The sequence below is a fragment of the Monodelphis domestica genome, chromosome 3, assembly GCF_027887165.1.
Source record: "Monodelphis domestica isolate mMonDom1 chromosome 3, mMonDom1.pri, whole genome shotgun sequence".
Lineage (NCBI taxonomy): Eukaryota > Metazoa > Chordata > Mammalia > Didelphimorphia > Didelphidae > Monodelphis > Monodelphis domestica.
Window position 1 is genome coordinate 189,036,382 of NC_077229.1, and position 25,268 is coordinate 189,061,649.

The 25,268-nt window shown below is 36.6% G+C and overlaps 1 protein-coding gene across 1 annotated transcript in view; it reads left to right on the forward strand.

The window, feature by feature from the left end:
* Positions 1-25,005, forward strand: part of PSKH2 (protein serine kinase H2) — a 30,081-nt gene extending 5,076 nt beyond the window's left edge. The window contains exons 2-3 of the mRNA XM_001378867.5: positions 2,439-3,105; positions 22,222-25,005. Coding sequence (XP_001378904.2) covers positions 2,439-3,105; positions 22,222-22,521 — 967 coding nt within the window. The 3' untranslated portion in view covers positions 22,522-25,005. The remainder of the gene's footprint in view (positions 1-2,438; positions 3,106-22,221) is intronic.
* The last annotated feature ends 263 nt before the right edge of the window (positions 25,006-25,268 follow it).

The window sequence follows — 25,268 nt, forward strand, 5'->3', positions numbered from 1 at the left end:
TCTCCCTGCCACAAGCTTCAATCTGCTCGAGTTCATCCTCCAGCTAGCTGCCAAAGTGATCTTCCTCAAGCACAGATCTGATCATGACAGTTCTTTACTTAGTAAATTCTAATGGTTCCCTATTACTTACAGAATCAAATATAAAATCATCTGTTTGGCTCTTGAAGCCCTTCACAATCTGTTCCCTTTCTACCTTTCCAGTCTTTTTTTTTTAACCTTTACCTTCCATTGTAGAATCAATACTAAATATAGGTTCCTGGCAGAAAAGTGGTAAGAACTAGGCAATGAGGATTAAGTGACTTGCCCAGGTTCACACAGCTAGGAAATGTCAAAGGTAAGATTTGAACCCAGGACCTCCTATCTCTAGTCTTAGCTCTCTATCCACTGAGCCATCTAGCTCTCCCTCAGTTTTCCAGACTCTTTTACATTTTACTTCCCTCCACATACTCTGTGATCCAGTAACACCAGTCTTCTTGCTTTTCCTAGGAAAAGATACTCTATGGTTTTTTTCCCCAGCTATCCCTTTCTTTAAATACTTTTCCTCCTTATCTGTTTCCTGGTTTCCCTGGCTTCCAGGCTCAGATCAAATCCTCAATTGTATATGAATCTTTTCTTTCTTCTTTCTCTTCCTCTTCTATTGTTAGTACTTTTCCTCTGAAATAATTTTCCATTTATACTATATATATCATATGTCTATAGTTGTTTACATGTTGATCTCTCCACCCCTCTGTTTGGGATGTCAACTCCTTAAGGACAAAGATAGCTTTTTTTGCCTTAATTTGTGCCGGAGCACTTAGCACAGTATCTGGCATAAAGTAAATGTTTAATAAATAACTGGCTAATAAATTCAAGATGTAATTTTCAAAGCTATCCTAATTGTGTTTCTTCTTACCTTGTGTTCTCTTCTGTGCACTTTAAAAATTAAAAAATGAAGTGGCAGCTGGATGGCTCAGTGGATTGAGAGCCAGGCCTAGAGATGGGAAGTCTTAGGTTCAAATCTGACCTCAGATACTTCCCAGCTGTGTGACCCTGGGCAAGTTACTTGACCCCCATTGCCTAGCCCTTACCACTCTTCTACCTTGGAGCCGATACACAGTTTTGACTCTAAGACAGAAGGTAAGGTTTAAAAAAAAAATTAAAAGATCAAAGAGAGATTATTAAAAAAGAGAGAGAAAATGCAATTTAGCCAAGCCAACCAACCCATCAGTGAGGAGGAACAGTATCAGAATTGAGTTTTGACAATGGTCTTGAAACCTTGGGTTAAAGTCCTGTCTGTCCCATACTAATCATGTGATTTGTGCAAATCATTTCATTTCTCTGAATCTCAAGTTCCTCATCTGTAAAATGGGTACAATAACAAAAGCAACAATATCTTCCATGGAAAAGATTTTATAAACCTCAAATTGCTATAGAAAATGAACTAATTAAATTTTTAAAAATTTCCCTTTTGTAGAGGTATGTGTTATAGGATGAGGGTTGGAAAGAAAATCTCTCCAGTGATTCTGGATATGTTTGAGGACAATTATTTTATTTTATTTTTTTGTCCTTTATGTTAATTTTATTTAGTCAATTTAGAACATTATTCCTTGGTTACAAAAATCATATTATTTCCCTCCTTCCCTGCCTCCATCCTTCCTGTAGTTGACGTGCAATTTCACTGGGTTTTACTGGGTTGTCCTTGATGGGAACCCATTTCCATGTTGTTGTTTGCCCTACGATGTTCATTTAGAGTCTACATCCCCAACCATAACCCTTCGACCCATGTATTCAAGCAGTTGTTTTTCTTCGGGGTTTTTACTATCACAGTTTTTCCTCTGGGTGTGGATAATGTTCTTTCTCATAAATCCCTCCAAGTTGTTCAGGATCACTGCATTGCCACTAATGGAGGAGTCCATTCCATTCATTTGTACCACAGTGTATCAGTCTCTGTGTACAATGTTCTCCTGGTTCTGCTCCTTTCGCTCTGCATCACTTCCTGGAGGTCGTTCCAGTCTCCATGGAATTCCTCCACTTTATTATTCCATTGAGCACAATAGTATTCCATCACCAACATATACCACAATTTGTTCAGCCATTCCCCAATCGAAGGGTAGCCCCTCATTTTCCAATTTTTTGCCACCACAAAGAGTGCAGCTATGAATATTCTTTTTTTTTTTTAACTCTTACCTTCTGTCTTGGAATCAATGCTGTGTATTGGTTCCAAGGCAGAAGAGTGGTAAGGGCTAGGCAATGAGGGGTCAAGTGACTTGCCCAGGATCACACAGCTGGAAAGTATCTTAGGCCAGATTTGAACCCAGGACTTCCAGTCTCTAGTCCTGGCTCTCAATCCACTCAGCCACCCAGCTGCCCCCAGCTATGAATATTCTTGTACAAGTCTTTTTCCTTATTATCTAGGACGATTATTTTAGATGGATGACAGATCTATTGTTTTTCATCAGATATACCATCCAGGCTCTCATTGGAAGAGGCCGTTTCAGCAAGGTTGTGAGAGTGGAACAGAGAGTCACAAAGAAGCCCTTTGCCATCAAAATGGTAGAGACCAGCCTGAAAGAAGGCAGAGAAGCTTGTGAATCTGAACTGAGCGTCCTCCGGCGAGTCAGCCACTGCAATATTGTCCAGCTTATTGAGATCTTTGAAGCCCAGGATCGAGTTTACATAGTGATGGAATTGGCTACAGGAGGAGAACTCTTTGATCGAATTATTGCCCAGGGAACATTCACAGAGAGGGATGCCGTCATCATCCTCAAGATGGTTGTTGATGGGGTGAGGTATCTGCACAGTCTACAAATAACTCACCGAGACCTGAAACCTGAAAATCTCTTGTACTATCACCCAGGGGCAGAATCGAAGATCTTAATCACAGATTTTGGATTGTCCAGCTCCGGTCACAAAAATGGCGACTGGTCCATGAGTACTCTGTGCGGCACGCCAGAGTACATCGCCCCAGAAATTCTATCCAGGAAACCATACACAAATGCAGTGGATATGTGGGCTCTTGGAGTAATAGCATACGTTTTACTGAGTGGATCCCTGCCATTTGAGGATGAAAATCCCATGAGACTTTATAAGAAGATTCTAAAGGGGAAATACAGCTACAAGGGAGAAGTGAGTAAAATGTTTTATATGTATTCACTCAGCCTATTGGGTACCATTAGACTGGATCACTGGGTGCTTGTTGGGTTGCTGAATGATGGAATTCTTTTTCATTTGTTGGTACTGAGAGCCACAGACCCGAAGAGCTGGGTGTACGGGCATGTGTGGCATTCTCATTTTGATCTTTATTTGTTTGCTGAGAATGTCCATGTGCTCTGTGCTTCGCTGCCCCAGGATCCCAGGATGGGTGTGATTTTTAATTTCTTATGAGAACTCTTTGTTTTAGTGGATGCATAAAAAATGGAGTTATCATGATATAAAAGAAAGAACACTGTATGTAGAACCAGAGGACCTGGTTCTGCTACTTACTCTCTGTCTGATATTGATGAAGTCCCTTAAACTACTTCCTCTTGTAAAAAGAGAGGGAAAAGTGAAGTAGTAAAGGGGACTGGAGTTGAATTTGGAGTCAGGGAAGATCAGAGTTCAAATGCAGATTCAGATCCTAGTTTTGTGACCCTAGGCAAGTCACTTACTTTGTTTGCCTTCAGTTTCCTCATCTATAAAATGGGAATAATAATAGCATCCACCTCCTAGGGATGCTGGAATAGTCACATGAAACATTTGTAATGTGTTTTGTAAATCTTAAAATGGTTTTATAAATGGTATCTGTTATTATTACAAATGAGCAGGTTAGATCATACTTTTCATTTTTAAATCTACAGAATTTTTGTTTTGTTAAGAGAGGGTAGACACAGACCCATGGTGTATGTGTATTAGATTAAAATGTTCTTTTGACCATTTATGAATCCCTAGCTCAAGAACATTGTTGGCTGCATGTTTTTATTTGCCCTTCCCTAAGGAATCCATAAGTATATAGGGTATCAATATATGGGGAAAAGGTTTTAATTTCCCAATGTTAGTTGAAATTGTTGAAGTACAGGTTATGAAATAGGAAAATGAATGAGAAACAAAATATGGGCATTGTTTCCCATTTGCAAAGAGAGGCAAAATATTTGTTATATTAAATATTTCAGAGTTTCTTTTGTGTGAGATATGATTCTACTTCTTCATTCCATCCCAGTTCTAATTCAGTTATAAGCTGAAGAATAACCAGATTAACCATTTCCATTGCCTAAAATATCCTTCTCTTGTTTCCCCCACCAACATTCCTATGAATTCAAGTTCATTTCTGTCAAGCTTTGAAATTTTATGGCACTTACTTTTTGCAGTACTTATTTTGCCATTTAACAGCATAGTAAAAAAAGGTGATGTAGAACATAGGTGATATATTTAATTGTTTTATGTGTATCTGTCTCTGTAAGATGTGTGTATATGTGTGTATGACTGCCTAATTTTCTGGTGGTATGGAAAGTAGGAGAGAGGTTGCATTGATACTACCAGCAAAAAGCACACAAACCCTATACTTCCCAAGAAGGGGGATAAGTTAGACATATCTGTCACCTCTCAAATATCTTTAGTATAGAGTTATATAAGGCTTTCAAAAGGAAAATACTCCCCTGATCATTTTAAATATAATATTTTATTTTTCCTATGTACATGTAAAAAAGATTTTTAGTATTCATTGTCTAAAATTTTGAGCTCTAAATTCTCTCCTCCTCCCACTCCCTGAGAGAGGAAGCAATTTGATCCAGATCATACACTGTGATCATGCAGAACATGAAAAAAGACATATGTATGTGAAAATAAAATATAATAAGCTTCAATCTGCATTCAGACTTCATAACTAATTCATTTTTTTTAAAAATCCTTACCTTCTGTCTTTTTTCCCCTAATCCTTACCTTCTATCTTAGAATCAATGTATTGGTTCCCAGGCAATAGAGTTGTATGGGTTAGGCATTGGGGGTTACCCAGGGTCACACAACTAGGAAGTGTCTGAGGTCATATTTGAACCCAGGACCTCTCATCTGTAGGCCTGGCTCTATATCCATCTGCCCCTTCTATCAGTTCTTTCTCTGGAAATGGAGAGCAATTTTCATCATGAGTCCTTTGGAACTGTCTCAAGTCATTGTTTTGCTGAGAATAACTAAATCGTTCACAGTTAATCATCATACAATATTGCTATTATTGTGTACAATGTTTCCCTGGTTCTGCTCTTTTTACTTTGTATCAGTTCATGCAAGTCTTTCCAGATTTTTCTGCAATCCTCCTGCTCATCGTTTCTTATAGCACAATAGTATTCCATGGGATCATTGTTAAGGATAGTCCTTATTTTCGCTTGTCAGATTAGCCCCTTCCTATCAAATACTGGTTATAAAAATGAGCATCAGAAATCATGAATTAAGTAAACCCAATTTTCCAAGCAAAATAGAAGATAGAAATTGGAGTCCTACAGATTAGAATATACTAACAAATACATGAGAGTAAATGAGCTCCTCAGATGGGAATGAGATAAATTCTAAGCTCAAACCAGGAGAAAGACCAATCCTACCCAGGGAAAGTTCACTTTTAGTTCTCTCTAGAACTGCAAAGCCTGGAGGTCAAGGAATATGATGGTGCTGACTTCCATATATGACTTCATCCTTGAGAGCTGTAGTCCACTATTCAAAAGTCTCTCAGCTACCTCTCTGGAATTTCCTTTTCCATGGGTGTCCCCCCAAATCTCTTTCCAAGTCCCTGCAACAAACTGAAGTCCCTTATATAGATAGCATTGTGCTCCGAATTCTCTTAGCCAATTTAGACATTGTCTCTCCTGTTTATACAACACAGGATGATCACAGAACTGACCCAAGCTTGGGCAGAGGCAGGATTATGTTTTATTTCCCTAATGAAACTATAAACGCTGTCAGAGCGTTTTTTTATAATTTTATAATCTTTCACATGTATCACCATGACATACCTCAGTGCTAATCACATAGTAGACATTTAATAAACACTTAAGAAGTTGTCAGAAACCCTCAATTAAAATGCATGACAAGAATTTATCTTTGCATTTCAGATATTCCCCTGTTCCAAGCATTTGCTGTCAGTTGTTTCCGTAAAGTACAAGCTTTTGATTTATGAGAGCTAACCTGAATTTAATTTTCTGAATTTAATCAGTTTCACAGCTAACCGAATCTCAGAGCTGAAAGAGACCTTAGAGAGGATTTAATCCAATCTCCTTATTTTACAGATGAAGAAATTAAGTAAAACTTACTTTACTATCTCTATTACCTTGGGCAAGTTATTAAAGTTCTGTTGGACTCAAAGTTGGATTAAGGTCATTTAAAATACTTCACCCACTCCTTGCCAACCCTCTCCCACCAACCCTACTTAACATGATAACACTTCTACTTGCTGAATTTAATCTTATTATCTTTAGAAAATTAAATAAGGTGAGAAAGAATATAGCTGCTCACTGGAAAGGAGAACTTGCCCAGTAGAGACAAAGAGGGCAAACAGGGACAAGTGAGAGTTAAACTAGGAGGAAAAAATACATATATATATATATATATATATATATATATATATATATATATATTTATATTTATAGAAGAAGGGACTCTGGGCCAGGCTAAGGGATGATTTCTTTTTGGTCATTGTAATGGCTTATATTCCCCACATTGTGACAGAGAGTTAATGCCAGGTTGGAGAAATATTCTCTTAAATGTTTGACTTTCTGAAACCTCCAGGTCTCTATTTCTCAATCACTTAGAAAAAAATCAAGGGAGTTACATTTTGGTCCAAAGCAGAAAAGCTATTAGTTATATCTCTGGTTACATGTCTATCATGTGAAGGAAGCATAGGTATAAAACAGAGTATTTTAATACTATCTAATGATTGTTAGAATTAAAATAGTTGAGGACATAAACTGTAGTGATTAAAATAGTGGAAGATATAAATTGTAGTAGATATGAGTGGATGAGTAAATTTGACCACAGAAAATATGGTTTCAAGACAGTGTCTTGTTTTAAATCAAATATAAGGTGGTCGCCAGGGAAATATTCCCAATTATGAAATATACCCAAGTCAACTGGGTTTTATAGAGAATTTAATTCATACAAATGAGGAATTAAAGAAAAGGAGAGAAAGAGAGAAAAGGGGAATAATGAGAAAAGGATAAGCCGGCCCAGGACAGCCCTGGCCAACCCAGATCTAAGCCTTAAGAGAAAGATCAGTCAGTCCTTAATCACTCACCACAAGATCTGTCCAAGCAAGGATTCTAGTGACACCAGGCCAGCTTCATCTCAGCTGCCTCCACCAGCTCAATGCCTGAATCTCAATCTGAATGACTCTGAATGAATCTGAGCTCCTATTTAAAGGGAATTTTATTCTATGTCTCCTCCCCTAAGTCCTTACATCTACCAATCACAGTAGACGGTTTTCAAAGGACAGACCATTCTTAGTTCACACCTGAGTAGACTAATCCTTTGAGTTATTCATACCTGAGTAGACTAGAATCTCTGAGTAAGTTTTCTCCTCTTTGCTCCTTGTAAATTCACAAGTTGCCTGACCTTTATAGGTACTTAACACTCTTTTGTATTAGATCTAAAAATAGGCACAGCTTAAGAACTTTTGTCTTACTATAAGTATGGGTTTAAGTATTTTTCATTGTTCATCAAGGAGTTTCTTCCCCTAAAGTATACTTAAGTTGGGGTGGAGTAGAGGTCTTCACATTCCTGATCTAAGTAGAAGTCTCACATTCCTGATCTAAGTTCCTTCATTGTTTAAAATGGGGAATGATTTTAACCAAACCTTATGAAGTAGGGTCTGAGAATTTTTAAGGTTCACATTTTACAAGAAAACAAGAAGTTCATCTCTATTAACATTCTTTTTTTTCCTTTTTACTTCATTTTAAAATTTTTTTTTCATTTTTATTTAATTAATTTAGAACATTTTTCCATGATTGCACGATTCATGTTCTTTCTCTCCCCTCTTCCTTCCCCCCCCTCCCAGAGCAATTCTACTGGGTTTTACATATATCATTGTTCAAAGTCTATTTCCATATTATTATTATTTGCAATAGAGTGATCGTTTAAAGTCAACATCCCCAATCATATCCTCATCGAATCATGTGATCAAGCATATGTTTTTCTTCTGCATTTCTGCTCCCACAGTTCTTTCTCTGGATGTGGATAGCGTTCTTTCTCATAAGTTCCTCTGGATTGTTCTGGATCATTGCATTGCTGCTGATAAAGAAGTCCATAATAGTTTATAGTCTTAATCAACTAATTGTGTCTTCTTTTTCATCTTCAAAATGGAGTTGTCTAAGAAGTCTAGTTTAATAGTAGCCCATGGAACCTGAACAATAAATTTGTCACTATCGTTAGCAAAAGGATTCTTGTCTAATTATGCTTCATTGCTCTGCTATAATAAGCTGCTCGAATGCAATAAGTTGCTAATAGAATGGATGTAACAACCAGGCTAACTGGTCAAACAGACCTGGGTAAATAGATACTCTTACAATTTCAAGAACCAGCATTATTGATCTATTAAGAAAAAATGCATATTTGCCAGTGATTGCCTCAATAAACGGACAAAAGAAAAAGCTTCTCCCAGATTGTTGCTTTTATGCACTAGAATATAGCCCTGCAATGAACAGGTCTGATCGATGATAGTCATATTCCCCTTTCACCCATCCAGTTGTCTTCCTTTCTTCTCCTATCTCCCATAATTCGTATTATACTTTCTTATTTCCACCTCTCTTCTCTAAGATGATTGAATAGGCAAAAGAATGGAGGATGGACTAGAGAAATATTATACACTTTAATCTCCTCCCATTTTCTATCAGGGCTGGAATTCCAGTAATAATTATTAAATGTTTCAAGTTGCCTGCCAAGTCATAATTTCTATAATTTGCTTCAGTTTTCAGTTCCTATGGCTTATTTTCCATGTGATTATGTTCATTAAAACTGTGATCCTCAAGAATTTATCATTAGTAAAAATATATTGCTTTGATGGAAGCTAATTAGAAAGTCTTTTTGTTGTTATTTGGCAAAGGGAGCTTAGTTCCATTTTCTGATATTAACTTCTCTCTTTCCTCATTCTTTGCCTTGCTTTGCTTAATTTGAAGGGCTGTGTTCCCTGTCTCTCATTAACAACGATCAACTTTTCAAGGATCAAAATTACAAGAATGCATTTACTTTGTGTAGACCTCTCTCTGTTAGAGCTAAGGACAAAAGAGGCAAGAATGATGGAAGGCAGCAGGTATATTATTTTTATTATAGTCATGGGGGAAGCTTAAATGGAGTTGGAAGAACACTGGTTGGAAATGACTGGAAATTCTTGGAATCTGGAAAATTAGAGTCATACTTGCTTTGTTCTCCCTATGAATTATGCATCTAATTCATGGTGAAGCTTTTTTACTCTCAGAAGACATTGTACTGATTACATGGACTCAATTCGATCCAAAATGTATTAATCACTTACTGGGTTCAGGGAATTGTAAAAGGCACTGGCAATACAAAGACACAAACAAAACAGATCTTGTCCTCAAGGAGTTCATATTCAACTGGGGGAAAAAAGGGAGAATAAAAAGAACAATAACACATACAAGAGTATTTCAAGTGCAACACATGCTCTGGGGTGATTCTTCCAACTCCTGTTTACACTCACAAGTTGGGTCCCTAGTGTGTGCATATTTTGTCTTTTTAGGGCTCCAGGAGTACCCTAGAGAGGCTTTCCCAGGGTTATATATCACAGACCTCTAGTAGTGTACTTCTCTCTTCTTCCCTTCCAGCCTACAAGAATTTTAATTAAAAACCATTTAGTCAGCCAGCCTTAAGGAGCTTTTAGAAAGGGATATTTACTAAGGCGGTACAATCTGAATATCACCTAAAGTCGGCTACCCACTCCCCACTAGGGGAGAATGGGCTTAAGTTTAGAGACCAAATATGGCATACAGGTCATTCATAGATTCTGATATCTGGAATTCCTTTTCTCCCCTTCAAGAGATGCTCAAGAAGTTTGCTTAAGGCATAAAGCAGGTTCTTTGCTATTTTTAGGAGAACTTGGAATATACATCCATTCTATTCTTGGCTCCCTGCCACTAGATACTGCTGATTTGGCTGATAAGGGGAAGGTGAGAAATCCAAAATCATAAGACCAATTTCCCAAATGATAAAAATAGAGTAAGAAATTGAGGCTACCAAAAGTCATTTGGAAAAAAAAATGCTATAAATCACTAATAATTACAGAAATGCAAATTAAAACAACTCTGAGGTATTTTACACCCATAAGGTTGACTAAAATGAAGGAAAAGGAAAATAATAAATGTTGGAGGGGATATGGGAAAACAGGCTTATTAATGCACTATTGGTGGTACTATGAACTAGTTCATCCATTCTGGAAAGTAATTTGGAACTATGCTTAAAAAGCTATTAAACTGTGCATACCCTTTGATCCAACAATACTACTACTAGATCTATACTCCAAAGAGATCAAGGAAAAGTGAAAGGACCCATATGTACCAAAAATTTTTATGGTAGTTCTTTTTATGGAGGCAAAGAATTGGAAACTGAGGGGATGCCCATCAATTGGGGAATGGCTGAACAAGCTAAGATTTCTGATATTGTGATGGAATACTACTGTACGTTATATAATGATCAAGGGGATTGTTTCAGAAAAAAAAAAACTTGGGAAGATTTGTATGAACTGATGGAAACTGAAGGGAGCAGAAACAGGAGAGTAGTAAAAATAATCAACTGTAAAAGACTTAGTAACTGATCAATACAATAATTTATCCCAATTACAAAAGCCTCATGATGAAAAATGCTACCCACTTCCAGATAGAGAACTGATGGACTCAGAATACCAATTGAAGCATATTTCTTTCTTTCTTTTCCTTGTTTTATTATTTTTTTAGGAGGGAGGGGCATGGCTAATGCAGAAATTAGTTTTCATGACTTCATATTTGTAATGAGTTTTATATTTCTTGCCTTCTCAATGTGTTGGGGAGGGAGAGAATTTGGAAATGAATATAAAATAAAGTTGAATGACAACAAAACATGAAATAGAAATTTCTCTAGATACTTTGTAGCTCAAGATTGTCAAGTGTAAAATTAGGGGTTATTGACTAAATATATTATACTGGTGGTCTCCAGGGATTAATTCAATCCCAATAAATTACTCAAGTCAGTTTGGGATATTTTTATGGTGGTTTAATTATAATAGAAGGAAGGGCTCAAGAAGAAGAGAGAGAGAAAAGGGTATAAGTTTTCTCCGGTCTAGCCTAAGCCAAGGGAAGTTCAGAGAACTCAGCCACGAGGCCTCCTCAAAAGATTAAAACTAGCTTGGCTTCTAGCCATGAGGTCTACTCGGAGATGAGGGGCCTCCTAAGAGGAGAGTGCTTTAGGAAGTAAAGGAATGAGGAATCAGCCTAAGCCATTCAATCCAAGAACTTCTCCCAGTCACTACACTGGCAAGTCACAAACCACCAAACCACCAAGACACAAACCACACTGCCACGAGTCACACAAGCCAGAGAGAGAGCCACATCTCCAAGAGAGAGGCCACAAACAGGAAATGATGTGAAATATATAAAACATTCTTTACATTATTTCTTGCATCTCACATGTACCAATGGTAGCTTAAGCTTGACTTAGGACAGCCCAGTGGGTCTCTCAGTTGTTTCTTATTTGTCACTTGCTAGTACATGTCAGTCATAGGCCATCCTCCTCAACACTTAATCCTTAAGTAGGGGTGTATACATTCCTGGTTGATAGGATTTTAAAGACTAATCAGGGTGGAGAAAATCTAAAATTCACAGGATGCCTTCCCTTCTGGCCAAAGAGGGAAAAGATGAAACTTAAGCTGAAGCCAAAGTGCTTCTATCTCTCCCTATCCCCTCCCCAAGCTACTCCTCCAGGTGAAGGTTACTTGTAATGCTCTTCTTATTAATGTTCACTGCTCACTGGAACCTGAATCCTTCAAATAACTTTGGTTGTTAATTAGCTTGATATTTAAAGGTCTTCTGCTTAAAGATCATACCTGAACCTGTGGGAGCTGATGAGAATTTTAAAAGTGTGTGTAGGGAGATAAAGCCAGTCTAAGGCAGAGGCTTGGAGAATATTCACAGAGAGTAGGAACAGGAGATGATGATGAGTCAGCAAAAGGAAACAAAAAAGAAACAGTCAGGCAGGTAGAAAGAGAACCAGGAGTAGACCATGATTTGAAAACTAAGGGGAAAAGGAATCAGGAGACAGAAAAAGATGGGGAGAGAGAGACAGAGAGTTAGCTCTTGGAAGAGAGAAATGAAAGGGACAAGAACATAGTTAACAGCGTAAAGGGGTTGACTTTGGCAAGAAGAAAGTCCTCTTGAGGATGAATAGAGGTATAGAAGGATTTTTTAAGGTACAGAATCAGGGAAAACAGTGAGTTTGAAATTGATAGCATCCATTTTCTTAGTAAAAAAAAAAAAGGAGGCAAGAACATCTTTTTTGGGAGGATTAGGGAAACATTAGGGATTTGAGGGTAAGTTTTGAAATGGCATAGAGCAATGGTCTCCAAACTTTTTTGTTCATATATCCCTTCAGAAAAAAAGATTGAGCATGTTTCCATAATATGTGCACATTTACTTATTAATAAATATTATACATGTGCTACTGTATTAATAATTGCATGGATTATAAAATTTATAAAGGGATGTGATAAAGAAAATATTTTCAAAATGCCATAATGATACAAATAATTTTGCTTGCTAAAATTAATAATGATTTTAGTGAGAGGAATGTAATCAAATATGCTTTTATTTTTAGAAATATTACATAATGGGGGTTCAGTACATGTGCAGACACCATCAGCTTGCTAAGATGGTACCTCCATGTGGCAATTGTTGGGATGATGCTTCTCAGAGAGTAGTGATGATTTATAAGGGAACTGCTTTGGCATAGGTGAATATTCTCCAAGCCTCTGTAATTGATTCTGGTCAGTTAACAATGTATTGAAGAGGAGGGGTTTTGATTGGCTAAAGAGGCATTTGAAAAGTCCTATAAACTTCAGTTATGGTTTCTCACTTTGTTTTATTTGCTTCTGGGAGATCTTAGTCACTTCTTCACTCATACTGCCCTAGAAAGGGAATAGAGCCTCCATTGGTATCCTGGCATTCCAGAGTCAAGTTTGTTTCACAGGCAGTACAGCATTAATGTACTGAGTATCAAGGAGTGACCTCTAGAAGTCATCTTTTGGACACCAATCCATTAGTAGCAAAGACTGGGGTGGGGTAGGGAAGACCCCAAGGTGTTGGGATGTGGGGGAGCAATGTTTGGATATTGGTTTTTGCTTTATCTTTGGACTTTAAAACATTTAAAAATAATGTTTATTTCATTTTTGTCTCACCTTTCTAAATTTCTTTTTTTGGGTTTATTTCAAAGAATATGTAATATATTGAGTAACACATTTATACATTTTATAAACATGGAAATATATTCTATCAACATTTTAAAACCTTTACCTTCCATCTTAGAATCAATATTGTGTATTTCTGAGGCAGAAGAGTGGGAAGGGCTAGGCAATGGGGGTTAAGTGACTTGCCACACACAGATATAGATATATAGATATATCACATAGCTAGGCAGTGACTGAGGTCAGACTTGAACTCATTTATCTCCTGCCTTTAGCCCTAACTCTCAATTTGGTGAGCCACCTATACACTTCTTGTACAAGAAGTGTCTGAGCTAGAATTTGAATCCAGGGCCGCTGAGTCTAAATTCACTGCTCTTGCCTCTACATGATTCCCCTGTTGGACTCATCTTCAAGCCTTTCTAGCTCCACGCTCTCAGCCTGATCACTTGTCAAGTCTTTTTGATTGTGTCCTCAGATCTCAAATACCTCATGACTTCTTCATTCAAATGTCTTCATTCAAAACAGGGTCACTATCTAGTGGGCCGAGACCGAGATGGGGTATTTAACCTGATTGCAAAGGCTTTTGTGTCTCTTTTCTTTACTGTTTCCGGTTGGAAGCAGGTGCGGCTCTTCTCATAATGTAGGTGAGGTTGTGTCTAGGCCTCTCTCTGGCCTAGTCACGTGCTTTCTTATCCTGTATTTTCTTTAATCCTTAACCTTTAATAAACCTCATAAAAATATAATACTCCTTGCAGAGAGAAACTAATTTCTACCTGCCTCAGTCTCCCCTAAATTTCAATCTTTACATCTGCCTATCTTTCTATTCATCCATCCATCCACCTATCTATCTACATCTATCTATCTATCTGTCTGTCTGTCTATCTTTCTATTTATCCATCCACCTATCTATCTATCTACATCTATCTATCTATCTGTCTGTCTGTCTATCTTTCTATTTATCCATCCATCTATCTATCTGTCTGTCTGTCTATCTTCCTATTTATCCATCTATCTATCTGTCTGTCTGTCTATCTTTCTATTTATCCATCCACCTATCTATCTATCTATCTACATCTATCTATCTATCTGTCTGTCTGTCTATCTTTCTATTTATCCATCCATCTATCTATCTGTCTGTCTGTCTATCTTTCTATTTATCCATCTATCTATCTATCTGTCTGTCTGTCTATCTTTCTATTTATCCATCCATCTATCTATCTGTCTGTCTGTCTATCTTTCTATTTATCCATCCATCTATCTATCTGTCTGTCTGTCTATCTTTCTATTTATCCATCCATCCATCTATCTGTCTATCTTTCTATTCATCCATCTATTTATCTATCATCTGTCTGTCTGTTTGTCTTTCTAACCATCCATCCATCTCTTTCTGTCTATCTATCTATCTACCTATCTATCTATTATCTATCTATAACTACATGTTTTTATTTACATACATATACACATTTTTATATGCACATAACTACATGTTTATATATATTTAAATCTGTAAGTTTTTTGCAACCTGACTCCTTCCTACCCTTCCGGGGTTTTTTGTTTTTTACTACTCTTCTCCTCACATTCCGTATTCCAGTCACACTGGAACCTCTTTACTGGCTCACAAAAGAATCTCTGTCTTCCACCCCCATGCCTTTGCGCTCTGTCCCCTGTGCTTGGGCTGTACTTCCTTCTTACCTCTGACTCTTAGAATCCCCAGTTTCCTGCAACACTCAGCTCAAGTGCTACCTTCATCGTTAAACCCTTCTGGGTTTGCCCTCCCCTTCCCTACCCACCAGCTGCTAGAGAACCTGCTCCCCAAACTACCTTGAATTCATCTTGTGTATATTCTGTATTACTCCTCTGTGGATGTGTGATATACCTCATTAGCATATAAGTTCCTTTAGGGCAGAAGGAACTTTGTCTCCATATCTCCGTTCCTTAGCACAGTGTCTTACACTTTACAAATGATTAACACATGCTTGTTGGTTGATAAATACAGGGACCAGATCTCTCTGTCCCTCTCTTCTCATTGACTTTTCTATAGTTTTTCATACCAGTAACCATCCTATCCTCCTGGACATTTTCTTCTTTAAATTCCCCAACGCTGCCCTTTTCTGGTTCTCATATTTATTTGTTGGCTCCCCCTATGTTTCCTAGACACATAGATTCAAGACAAACTGGGCTTAATTCTTAAGTGTCTGATATATAATGACTTTGTGGCCCCACGTAAATCACTTAATTTCTCAGGGTCTCAGAAAAAAATTTTAGACTATGAGTTGAAAAACAGTTTCTGACATGCATTAACTAAGAGAATTTCCTCATTAGGATTTCTCTACATTGACACATAGGCACTTACTATATAGCTACAGATATTATGTGTGTGTGTGTGTGTGTGTGTGTGTGGGCAGCAAGTTGGCATAGTGGAGAAAGTGTAGGGTCTAGAATCAGAAAGACATCCTCAAATCTGGCCTCTGCCATTTACTATGTGACCTGGACAAGTCACTTAACCATATTTGCCTCAGTTTCTTTACCTGTAAAATTAGCTGGAGAAGGAAATGGAAAACCACTCCAGTAATCTCTGTCAAGAAAACCCAAAATGGGATTACAAAGACTCGAGCACAACTGAAAAATAACTGGAAAGTATATTTATATATAGGTTATTTGTGAATTTTGGTTAGTTTAGTATTTATTTAGCCAATAGTCATCACCTATGAAATATGTTACTGTGAATATCTTTACAATATTACCTTTAGGAAACTTGCCATATGCCCGGCTGAATGAAATATACAATAAAATTTGTAGCTGTTCATTTTTTTAAAAACTCAAACCTTCTGTCTTAGAATCAATACCATGCATTAGTTCCAAGGCAGAAGAACGATAAGGGCTAGGCAATGGGGGTTAAGTGACATGCCCAGGGTCACACAGCTAGGAAGTGTCTGAGGCCAGATTTGAACCTTGGACAGAGCCAGGTCTAGAGATGAGAGGTCCTAGATTCAAATCTGCCCTCAGACACTTCCTAGCTGTGTGACCCTGGGCATGTCACTTAACCCCCATTGCCTAGTCCTTATCGTTCTTCTGCCTTGGAACCAATGCATAGTATTGATTCCAAGATGGAAGGTAAGGGTTTTTCTTTTTTGAAAAAGGTTTAATTCAAGGTTAATCAAAGCAGGAAGCTTGATTTGCTGTGGGAGGGGAGAAGAAAGAGGAGAGGGAAAGAAAATGAAACATGGAAACATGGAAACATATTTTTAAAATTAAAATTTTTAAAAGCAGGAAGCTCATAATAAGAAAGGGGAGAAAAATCTTTGACCACAAATTTACCACATAAACATTATTTCTAGAGTTACTTAATTACTCAGCCAAGGTGAGTAGATTTTGTCAAGTTTACTTTTAGAGGACTAGGGATAACATAATCTTTATGTGCTCAAGTGTGCTGTTTACTTCCTTCCAATAAAACGCTAGAAAATGGTTCCCAGAGTTGTGATACACAGAAGTATAATTTAGTTACATAACTTGAAGCTAAATTCAGCAATAACCAGGCATTGTGAGATGCATTTAAGCTGATGCTAATTTAAGAAGGTGATCACCAGCAGCAGTTTTGCTTAAAGTTGCCACTATTTTTCAAAGAAAATGTTAATTTTTTATTTGGCTCTAAGCCTAATGCATTGAATTACAGCCTAACCATCTACTTAAATTTTTAGGATGATGTTAGTTTTTCCAATACTCTGAAAACTCTATAATTAAATCTACCCTTAATTACTTAGACTTCAGCAAGTAGCATATTGAGCAAGTTGATCACAGTTTAAAAAATTTAAGATCAAGCTTAAAAAATGTACAGTCTTCTGGCTAGATGTTTTGTAAAATATAAAACAACAAAATTAATATTGATTTTTAAGAAGTGCCTTTTGATAATGATTAGCCCTGGTGCTTAGAAATCCAGAAGAGAATGAAGATATGACAGATGTGATACGTGTATTTTTAGGGTAAAGAGTGAATTTGGAAATTAAATTCCGAATAACTTAAAAACCAAGAATTACTCCCTAAGAGTTCACTTAAATTTACCAACATTAAAGCAAAAATGTATCCACCTTCAAATATTCAGGAAAAAAATGTAGTTATAGATAACCTTACAAACATACCATTAAATCTGTGCATTTCTGTGGCTTAGAAAATGAAAAATGATTGAACTGCTAACAAGTAGCCATGAAATTAGGTGGCAGCACATTATCTGAGCAAATGGAGTGGAAACAGGGAAATAGTCTGGATAAGAATGAGGTGGGATATCTACAGATTCCACAAAATATTCAAGTCTTTTAAGCTTCTAAACAACAATGATATGGGATTCTCTTTCTAGATAATTCCTGTCTTCAGACTTGTTTTCTGTTCATTTGTATATCAAAATCAGTATACTTTGAAATGGTTTTTGAATCTTACAAAGGACTGCCTTTAAGATAGAACTAGATGTTTTTTGGAAAGTAATAGAATTGATTGGCTTGAGTTTTGGCTTCCATTAAAAAATATTCCAGAAACTCTGCTAACAATGCTGAGGAGAGAGAGAACTGAGCAGAGACCTGGAGGGGGAACAAAGAAGAAAGAAAAGTATTGAATAATCCAGAATACTGATCATTAGATGAATAGGAGAGGTAATACAATCTGGTGGAAAGACTGTCATACTTTATTAGCTGTAGGTGACCATGGGCAAGATATTTAACCTTTTTGAGTTGATATTTCAATGAATCCCTCTTTTGGAAGTTTTTTGTTTGTTTTTGTTTTGTTTTGGAAAATTCATGAAGACAAAAGAAAATGTGTACCCTGTCTTGGGCATATGACTTGGATGTCACCATGCTGAAAAAAAAAAAATCAAGCTTTATGGGAAAAACTTTTTTTTTTCCCCAGGATACAACTAATTTGCTTTAGTTGTATGTTGAAAGTATATTTGCATTTGGTATAAGCTTAATTTTGATCAGTTCAACATTGACTAAATGCCAATTAAATGCCAGGTACTAAATACTGGGGATATAAAGACAAAAAAATGAAATCATTTCTGCCTTTAAGAAGCTTATATTTTCTACTGGAACTTAATGAGCTCCTTAGAAGTTGCATTGTACATATTTTATATTCTTTAGAGAAAGATTTAGTTTATTATCTCATAACTAATCCCAGCATTTTTTTGTTGATATTTTGACTCAGATCTATGATTTCCTGTGTTGGGAATGCCTGGGGTAGGCATTCCTAACATCAGTGAAGATTCAAAACTGTTCTGCAATATATAATCTTAAAGAGTTGTCTGGGACATCAAATGTTTAAGTGACTTCCCTCCTGGTAACAGTATTTGTCAGAAGCACATTGAACCCTTATCTGCTATTTCAAGTCTTCCTTTTATCAACAGATATCTCACATTATCTCTCAACATAGAATATATGCAATTAAACTTCATTTAAGTAGAACTGAGTCCTGATAAAACTATATGAACTCAGAGGCAAGTCTGAGTAAAATTAATATTCATGCCCACTGTTTTTGATGTCCAATGAAATGCTTGATCTAGACTTCAAGGTACCTTTTGTGCAACTCTAAGATCGATATTATTATCATCTCATCTCTAAAGGAATAAAGGAATAGCTTCCTTATTTGTTCATATTCTCTTTTTTTAAAAAAATCAGAGTTTTAATGTCTTTTTAGAAATTAATCTTTGATGACTTTTGTTTTTGTAACATGGTTGTTTCCAGATGTATCAAACATCATCCTGAACTTTCCCTTGTAATAAAAAATAGTTAAACAAAACCAGTAGACCCAGTTGCTACATAGGATGGCTTCAACAGTATTCTTTCCCCTTTCCAAGAAAGAGAGGTGCATTTCCTCATCTTTTCTCCAGGACCAAGATTCGTTATTGCAATGACACATGCAGCATTTGGTTTCATTTACATGATCCTAGATCACTGGGTGCATTGCTTTCCTGGTTCTTCTTACTTCAGTCAGCTTCAAGAATTCACATGGTTCTCTGAATTCCTCACACTGGCCATTGGCCATTTCTTAAAGGGCAATAATATTCTACTCCTCTCATAGTTCTCAGTTTGTTTAGCCATTCCCTACTCTATGAACAAGTACCCACTTGGATTCTGGGTGGTTTTGCTACCACACAAAGAGCTGCTCGAAGTCTTTGTTATTCATGGGACTTTTCTTTCTGCCTTTTTACCCCCCTGACATATATAGCCTGACAGTGAAAGGTTTTTCTCAATTCACTCTGTGTTACTGGAAAGGGTTACATTTTTAAATACTGTAGTATGTCTATGTATGGAATCAGATTCCCCGACCCCCTCCCTGATCCTGAGTGAACATGAGTGATTAGCTGCAGAGGGAGGCTTTTCATTATTTCCTCCAGGGCATTCTGACCTTCCATTTAGAACTGAGCAAAATTTCATAAAAGAGAAACAGTATCTGAGACAAACCAAAGGAATCAGGGAGCCTCTCATAGGATTTCTCCTGTGTAGATGGGGAAGGAGGCAGACTATCCATTTTCCTTACATCTTCTGGGTCATTGGATAAAAGGGACTTAGTGTGACTATGGGGAATCCTGCTTCCTTCCATCTCCCATGTGAATTGCTACTGTTACATTTTTAATGTGTTTTAAATACTGTAAACATAGCCTGATAAAACTATTCAAATGTCAGATAGCTAGTAGCAGTTAGTGAGCCATGTCCTATCTCCCCTGCACGCTGAATTCCTGTGCCAGTCTGCTGATTGAAGACAATGAGGACTCTGTATTCTGGAGAATCCCTTCATTGAAATGCAACAATTATTCCTCTCTCCCTCCCTTTCCCCTTACATAGTTGTGGAGATAGAGCTATAATAAACCCATGGAGCAACGCCCTCTGTGGGTTTGGGTTTAGAGAACTCAGTGGACCCAAAAGTAATTGAGCATAGTAATCACAGAACGAGGTATTTTCCCAATTGTATATATGTAAGGGAAGGAAGTATTAATTAAGCCCTTGTTATATGCCAGGCAATAGTATTTTATAAATATTCTCATAATAGCCCAAGATGTGCCTGGGTATTTCCATGTAAGATGTATATATCTACATAGATATCTAAATATCTAAATAATAAATATCTAAATCTACATAGATACTTAAATATCTAAATAATAAATATCTAAATCTACATGGATATCTAAATAATAAATATCTAAATCTACATGGATATCTAAATAATAAATATCTAAATCTACATAGATACTTAAATATCTGAATAATAAATATCTAAATCTACATGGATATCTAAATATCTAAATAAATAAAATGGATAACTAAATATCTCTGGGATCTTGCCCTCCTCTTTCCAAAGGAGAGTGCCATTCCTGCTTTGAGAGGAGTAGGAGAAAGGCCACAGGGCTAGGTGCTCTTTCCTCCAATCTCTGAGAAGGGTACTGGAACACTTGAAAGCTAGTACATAAAAGGTTTAGAAAGAGCAAAAACAACATTAGTTATATGGAATCCAGGTTTCTAGGCAACCCTGTGACATATGTCATATATGCAGGAGCCTTCTCAGTTGATGGAGAGAATACTGGTGTGATGCTTTATGCCACTAACTCTCTAGGTCCTCCGTTCTTCTTCCATGGCTGGCTCTTGCCTTCGTTGACCACAGTGCTGGCAAGTTGACTTTTTTCAGGCTACCATAGCTAGGCTTCAGCCAGCCAGTGGTGCTTACCCCTTCCAATTTAATTAAGAAACTTTTTAATACTTTGTAAAGGGATTTAGGGATACACCTTTATATTTAATTTAACAATTCATTATCTGCTCTGCATTTTCTGTGATTATAAAATAATTACATTGTAATGGGAGCATCCCATGGATCAGACCCAGAGCAGCAGTTCTTTCTTCCTGTATATACAACGTATGTCACAGGGTTGTAGGGAAATCTGGGTTCCCCATAATTAATTTTGATTTTGCATTTTCTTAACCTTTAATGTAGTAACCTTCAAGTCTGCTAGCTTCTGGGAAAGTTTCCCATAAAGAGATAGTGTAATATGGTAGAAAGAACACTGATTCTAGAGACATACCACCTGAATCATGCCTCTTTAGGCCTCACTTTCCTCACCTATAAAATGAATTGGTTGGACTAGATGACCTCTAAAATTCCCTCCAACTTTAGATCTATAAACCTATGAATTCTTTCTTATTAAATGAAGAATTAAGCAGTAAATGGGATGCATTGCTTGGCACTCTTTAAAGTGCAGGCGAACATGTAGAGTTGGAAAATCTTGAACCCCAGGACTTTTTTCTCAGAATTCCTTCTCTATCTCCCAACATCCCTTTCCCTGCATCCTCAAGTTTTTGTGGTTACATGATTGGTTATAAATTTTCTGAAACTCTTCCCTCTCTCACTCCTCTTCCTTGAAATCATCATCAAGTTAGGCAGATTTTACTCTAGTTTTTTTAAATTTTAATAAATCTTATAAATATCATACTTGAGTTACTATATATTAATTTTAATTCTCACATTCACTGGGTTCATTCTATGTTAATAGTTATTTAATCTTATTGCTAAAAAAGTTTTTGAATTTTCTTAAAAATAGTAACTGACTTTTATATAGGACTTTAATGTCTGCATAATACTTTTTTTTTAAACATATATTATTTCTTCTGAGCCTCAGAGCAACTTTGCAAGGTAGAGGTCCTCCAAATATCACTATCCCAGTTTTGCAAATCATGAGTGACTTACAGTTAAATAGCTATTAAATACAAGAGGTGGTTTTGAACATAGGCCTTCCTAACTCTAAGTCCATCATTCTAAATGTTCCTTCTGAATAGTTTAAAACCTAAGTTCCAATTTCCTTTTTTTTTTTTTCATTTCAGCCTTGGCCAAATGTTTCCAACTTAGCAAAGGACTTTATAGATAAACTATTGACATTGGATTCCGGTCATCGCATGTCAGCTGGGCAGGCTCTGAATCACCCTTGGGTAATGACCATGGCTATAACCTCTCCCATGAAGAATCTTCAAAGATCCATCTCCTGGAACTTGATGCTTAGGACATCACCCCATTCTCAGGGCTCCAGATCATCACGGACCTCTGAGTCTTGTCATTCGAATGGATCAAAACACACGTGGAGAAAGAAACGGGTGAATAAGTCTGGAACAATGAGCCTTGGATGAACAAGGACCTCCGTTAGACATATTTTCTCACATATTAGTTCATATTTTAACTCTACACTTGGGGCTCATTTGGAGTATTATAATGAGTAGCCATTACATGGGCTTAGTTTAAATAAGACTTACTCTGCCCTCTTCCCTCTAGTGTTAGTATTAAAATTCTCTGGAGACTGTATATTAATTTATAACTATTTATTAGATGGTGAAAGCAGGTTATCGAGAGGAAAGGCTCATAATCACATGGCCAGTTGCTTAGCTAACCTGAACTCAGGCCACTTACTACATGCCACATTCACTCCCACTGCTTCCTAGCCAAAAGAGCACAAACTTCCTTCATTCATAACTTATAACCACAGTGACATCGCTTTTTCTGGGTCTCCCTGGTTGGACAGACTTGACCTCCTTCCTGGTAAGAGGCCAGTCTTCCAGACACTAGACGTCATGTGGGACAAAAGGCAAGCATATTCCAAAACACTAGGAATCAAGAGGCTTTTTTCTTGTACAGATAGATATTCCTCAGACCAAAATGGATTTTCAAAACTTTCCTTTTAGAAAAGAAAGAAGGGCTATAGATTTATGCTAAAATCACACAGCAGAGAAATGGAAGATGACTAGGATTGAATCAATCAGTAGCTGGCAGGAAGGATTGAAGTGAATGATGTCATTACAAAAGGTATAAATAAAACATATTTAAAAAGAAACAAACTGAGGGTCAGATAGGTAGCACAGTAGTTAGGGAACCAGGCCTAGAGTTGGGAGGACCTGGATTCAAAACTGATCTCTGACACTTCCTAGCTGTCCAACCCTGGGAAAATCAATTAACCCTGATTTCCTAGCCCTTGCCATTCTTCTGTTTTCAGATTGGTACTAAAATAGAAGGTAAGAGTTTGGGTTTTTAAAAAAAAAATAGACTTTTAGTCACTCATTAAACTTCTCACTCATTCCTCTTTTATCCATCCTTTTCCTCAAAGTAAGTGCTATGTATTACCATAGAAGGAACAGACAGTCTGAATGCAGATTGAAATGTACCATTCTTCATTTTATTTCCTCCATGAATTTTTTTTAGTATAAGCAATATATCTTATTTCACATGACAAATATGGAAATACATATTATATGATAATATATGTACAACTATATATCATCTGCTTTCTTGAAGAAGGAGGGGAAGGAGAAGGAGGAACAGAACATGGATTAGGAAGTGTCAGAAAACAAATATTAAAATTTGTTTCAACATATTAAAAAAATCCATTGTTTCGCACCAAAAAAGAGAAAGAAATCAGATTAACAACAAAAGATCTAGTGAGTACTATGAAGGCATTTATATGTATATGTGTATGTATATATATACATACATACACCCACCCAAACACAAACACACACACATAAAGGCACCTTAATAAAATGACTATTTTTATGTGATCTACTTTACTGAATAGAGAGAATAAGGCTGATTATTAGATAATATAGACATTCACCCTTCTTGGAGCTGATTTCTTTCATATCTGAAAAATATTTATTTTTTTAAAGTACTGCTATAAAAGATTTACTCAAATAAGTGGAAACTATTCAGATGATATATAACATGAATTGGACTGATTAAATAGAATAATGTGGTTTTCAGGATAATAAACAAGGGAGGAGTCAATGGAATGTAATCTTTTTAATCCAGTAACACTGACTTCCTTGTGTTTACTTAACGAGATATTCATCTCTGCCCTGAGCATTTTCTATGGTTGTCCTCCATGCCTGGAATATTCTCCCTCCTCATCTTCACCTCTGGCTTGCCTGTTTCCTTTAAATCCCAGCCAAAATCCTACCTTCTTGCCAAACCCTCTTAATTCGAGTGTCTTCTTGTTTTTGAATATTTGTACACATAGATTGTTTGTGTGTATTTGTTTGCATGACTTCTCTCTCTTTAGATTGTGAGCTCTGATGGGACAGAGATTGTCTTTTGTCTCTCTTTGTGACCTCAGGGCTTTGCACAATGCCTGATACATAGTAGGTTCTTAACAAATTTTAATAAGTAGATAGAATAACAACCTCTCGGAGTTTAAATCAATGTCCTAAGGTTATAAAATTATAGACAGTTTGCAATCTGCTTTAGTAGGAGTTTCTATTTCAAGTGGGATTTCTCACACCAATAGACTCATGAAAACAAAAAAAATTACATATTTCATAACTATTAGCAACAATAAAAAACATTTAGAAAAATGCAAAAAATTATGTGCAAAACCACAAATAACATTGTTTACAATTAATTTAGAAATATGTGAATTACATGTGTACTAATATAAACATCCTCTGCTTTTGCGTTCCCTTTTGATTTGTTTTGACATTTTTTTCTCCTGATTTTGTGGCTGTTATTTTTTAATATAGTCATAATATATATTATTCCTATTCTCTTTTCTTTTTGTTTCTACATATATTTTCCAATTATTTGTCATTTAAAAAATTTTTAAATAAACATTATTTTTATTTGGTCAATTTCAAACATTATTCATTGGATGCAAAAATCATTTTCTTTTCCTCCCTCTCCTCCCGCCATCCCACCCCACATAGCTGACGTGCAATTCCACTGGGTATTACATGTGTCCTTGATCCGAACCCATTTCCATGTTGTTGGTATTTGCTCTAGAATGTTCATTCAGTTGTCCACATCCCCAATCATATCCCCTCAGCCCCTGTAGTCAAGCAGTTGCCTTTCTTCAGCATTTTTACTCCCACAGTTTGTCCTCTGCTTGTGGATA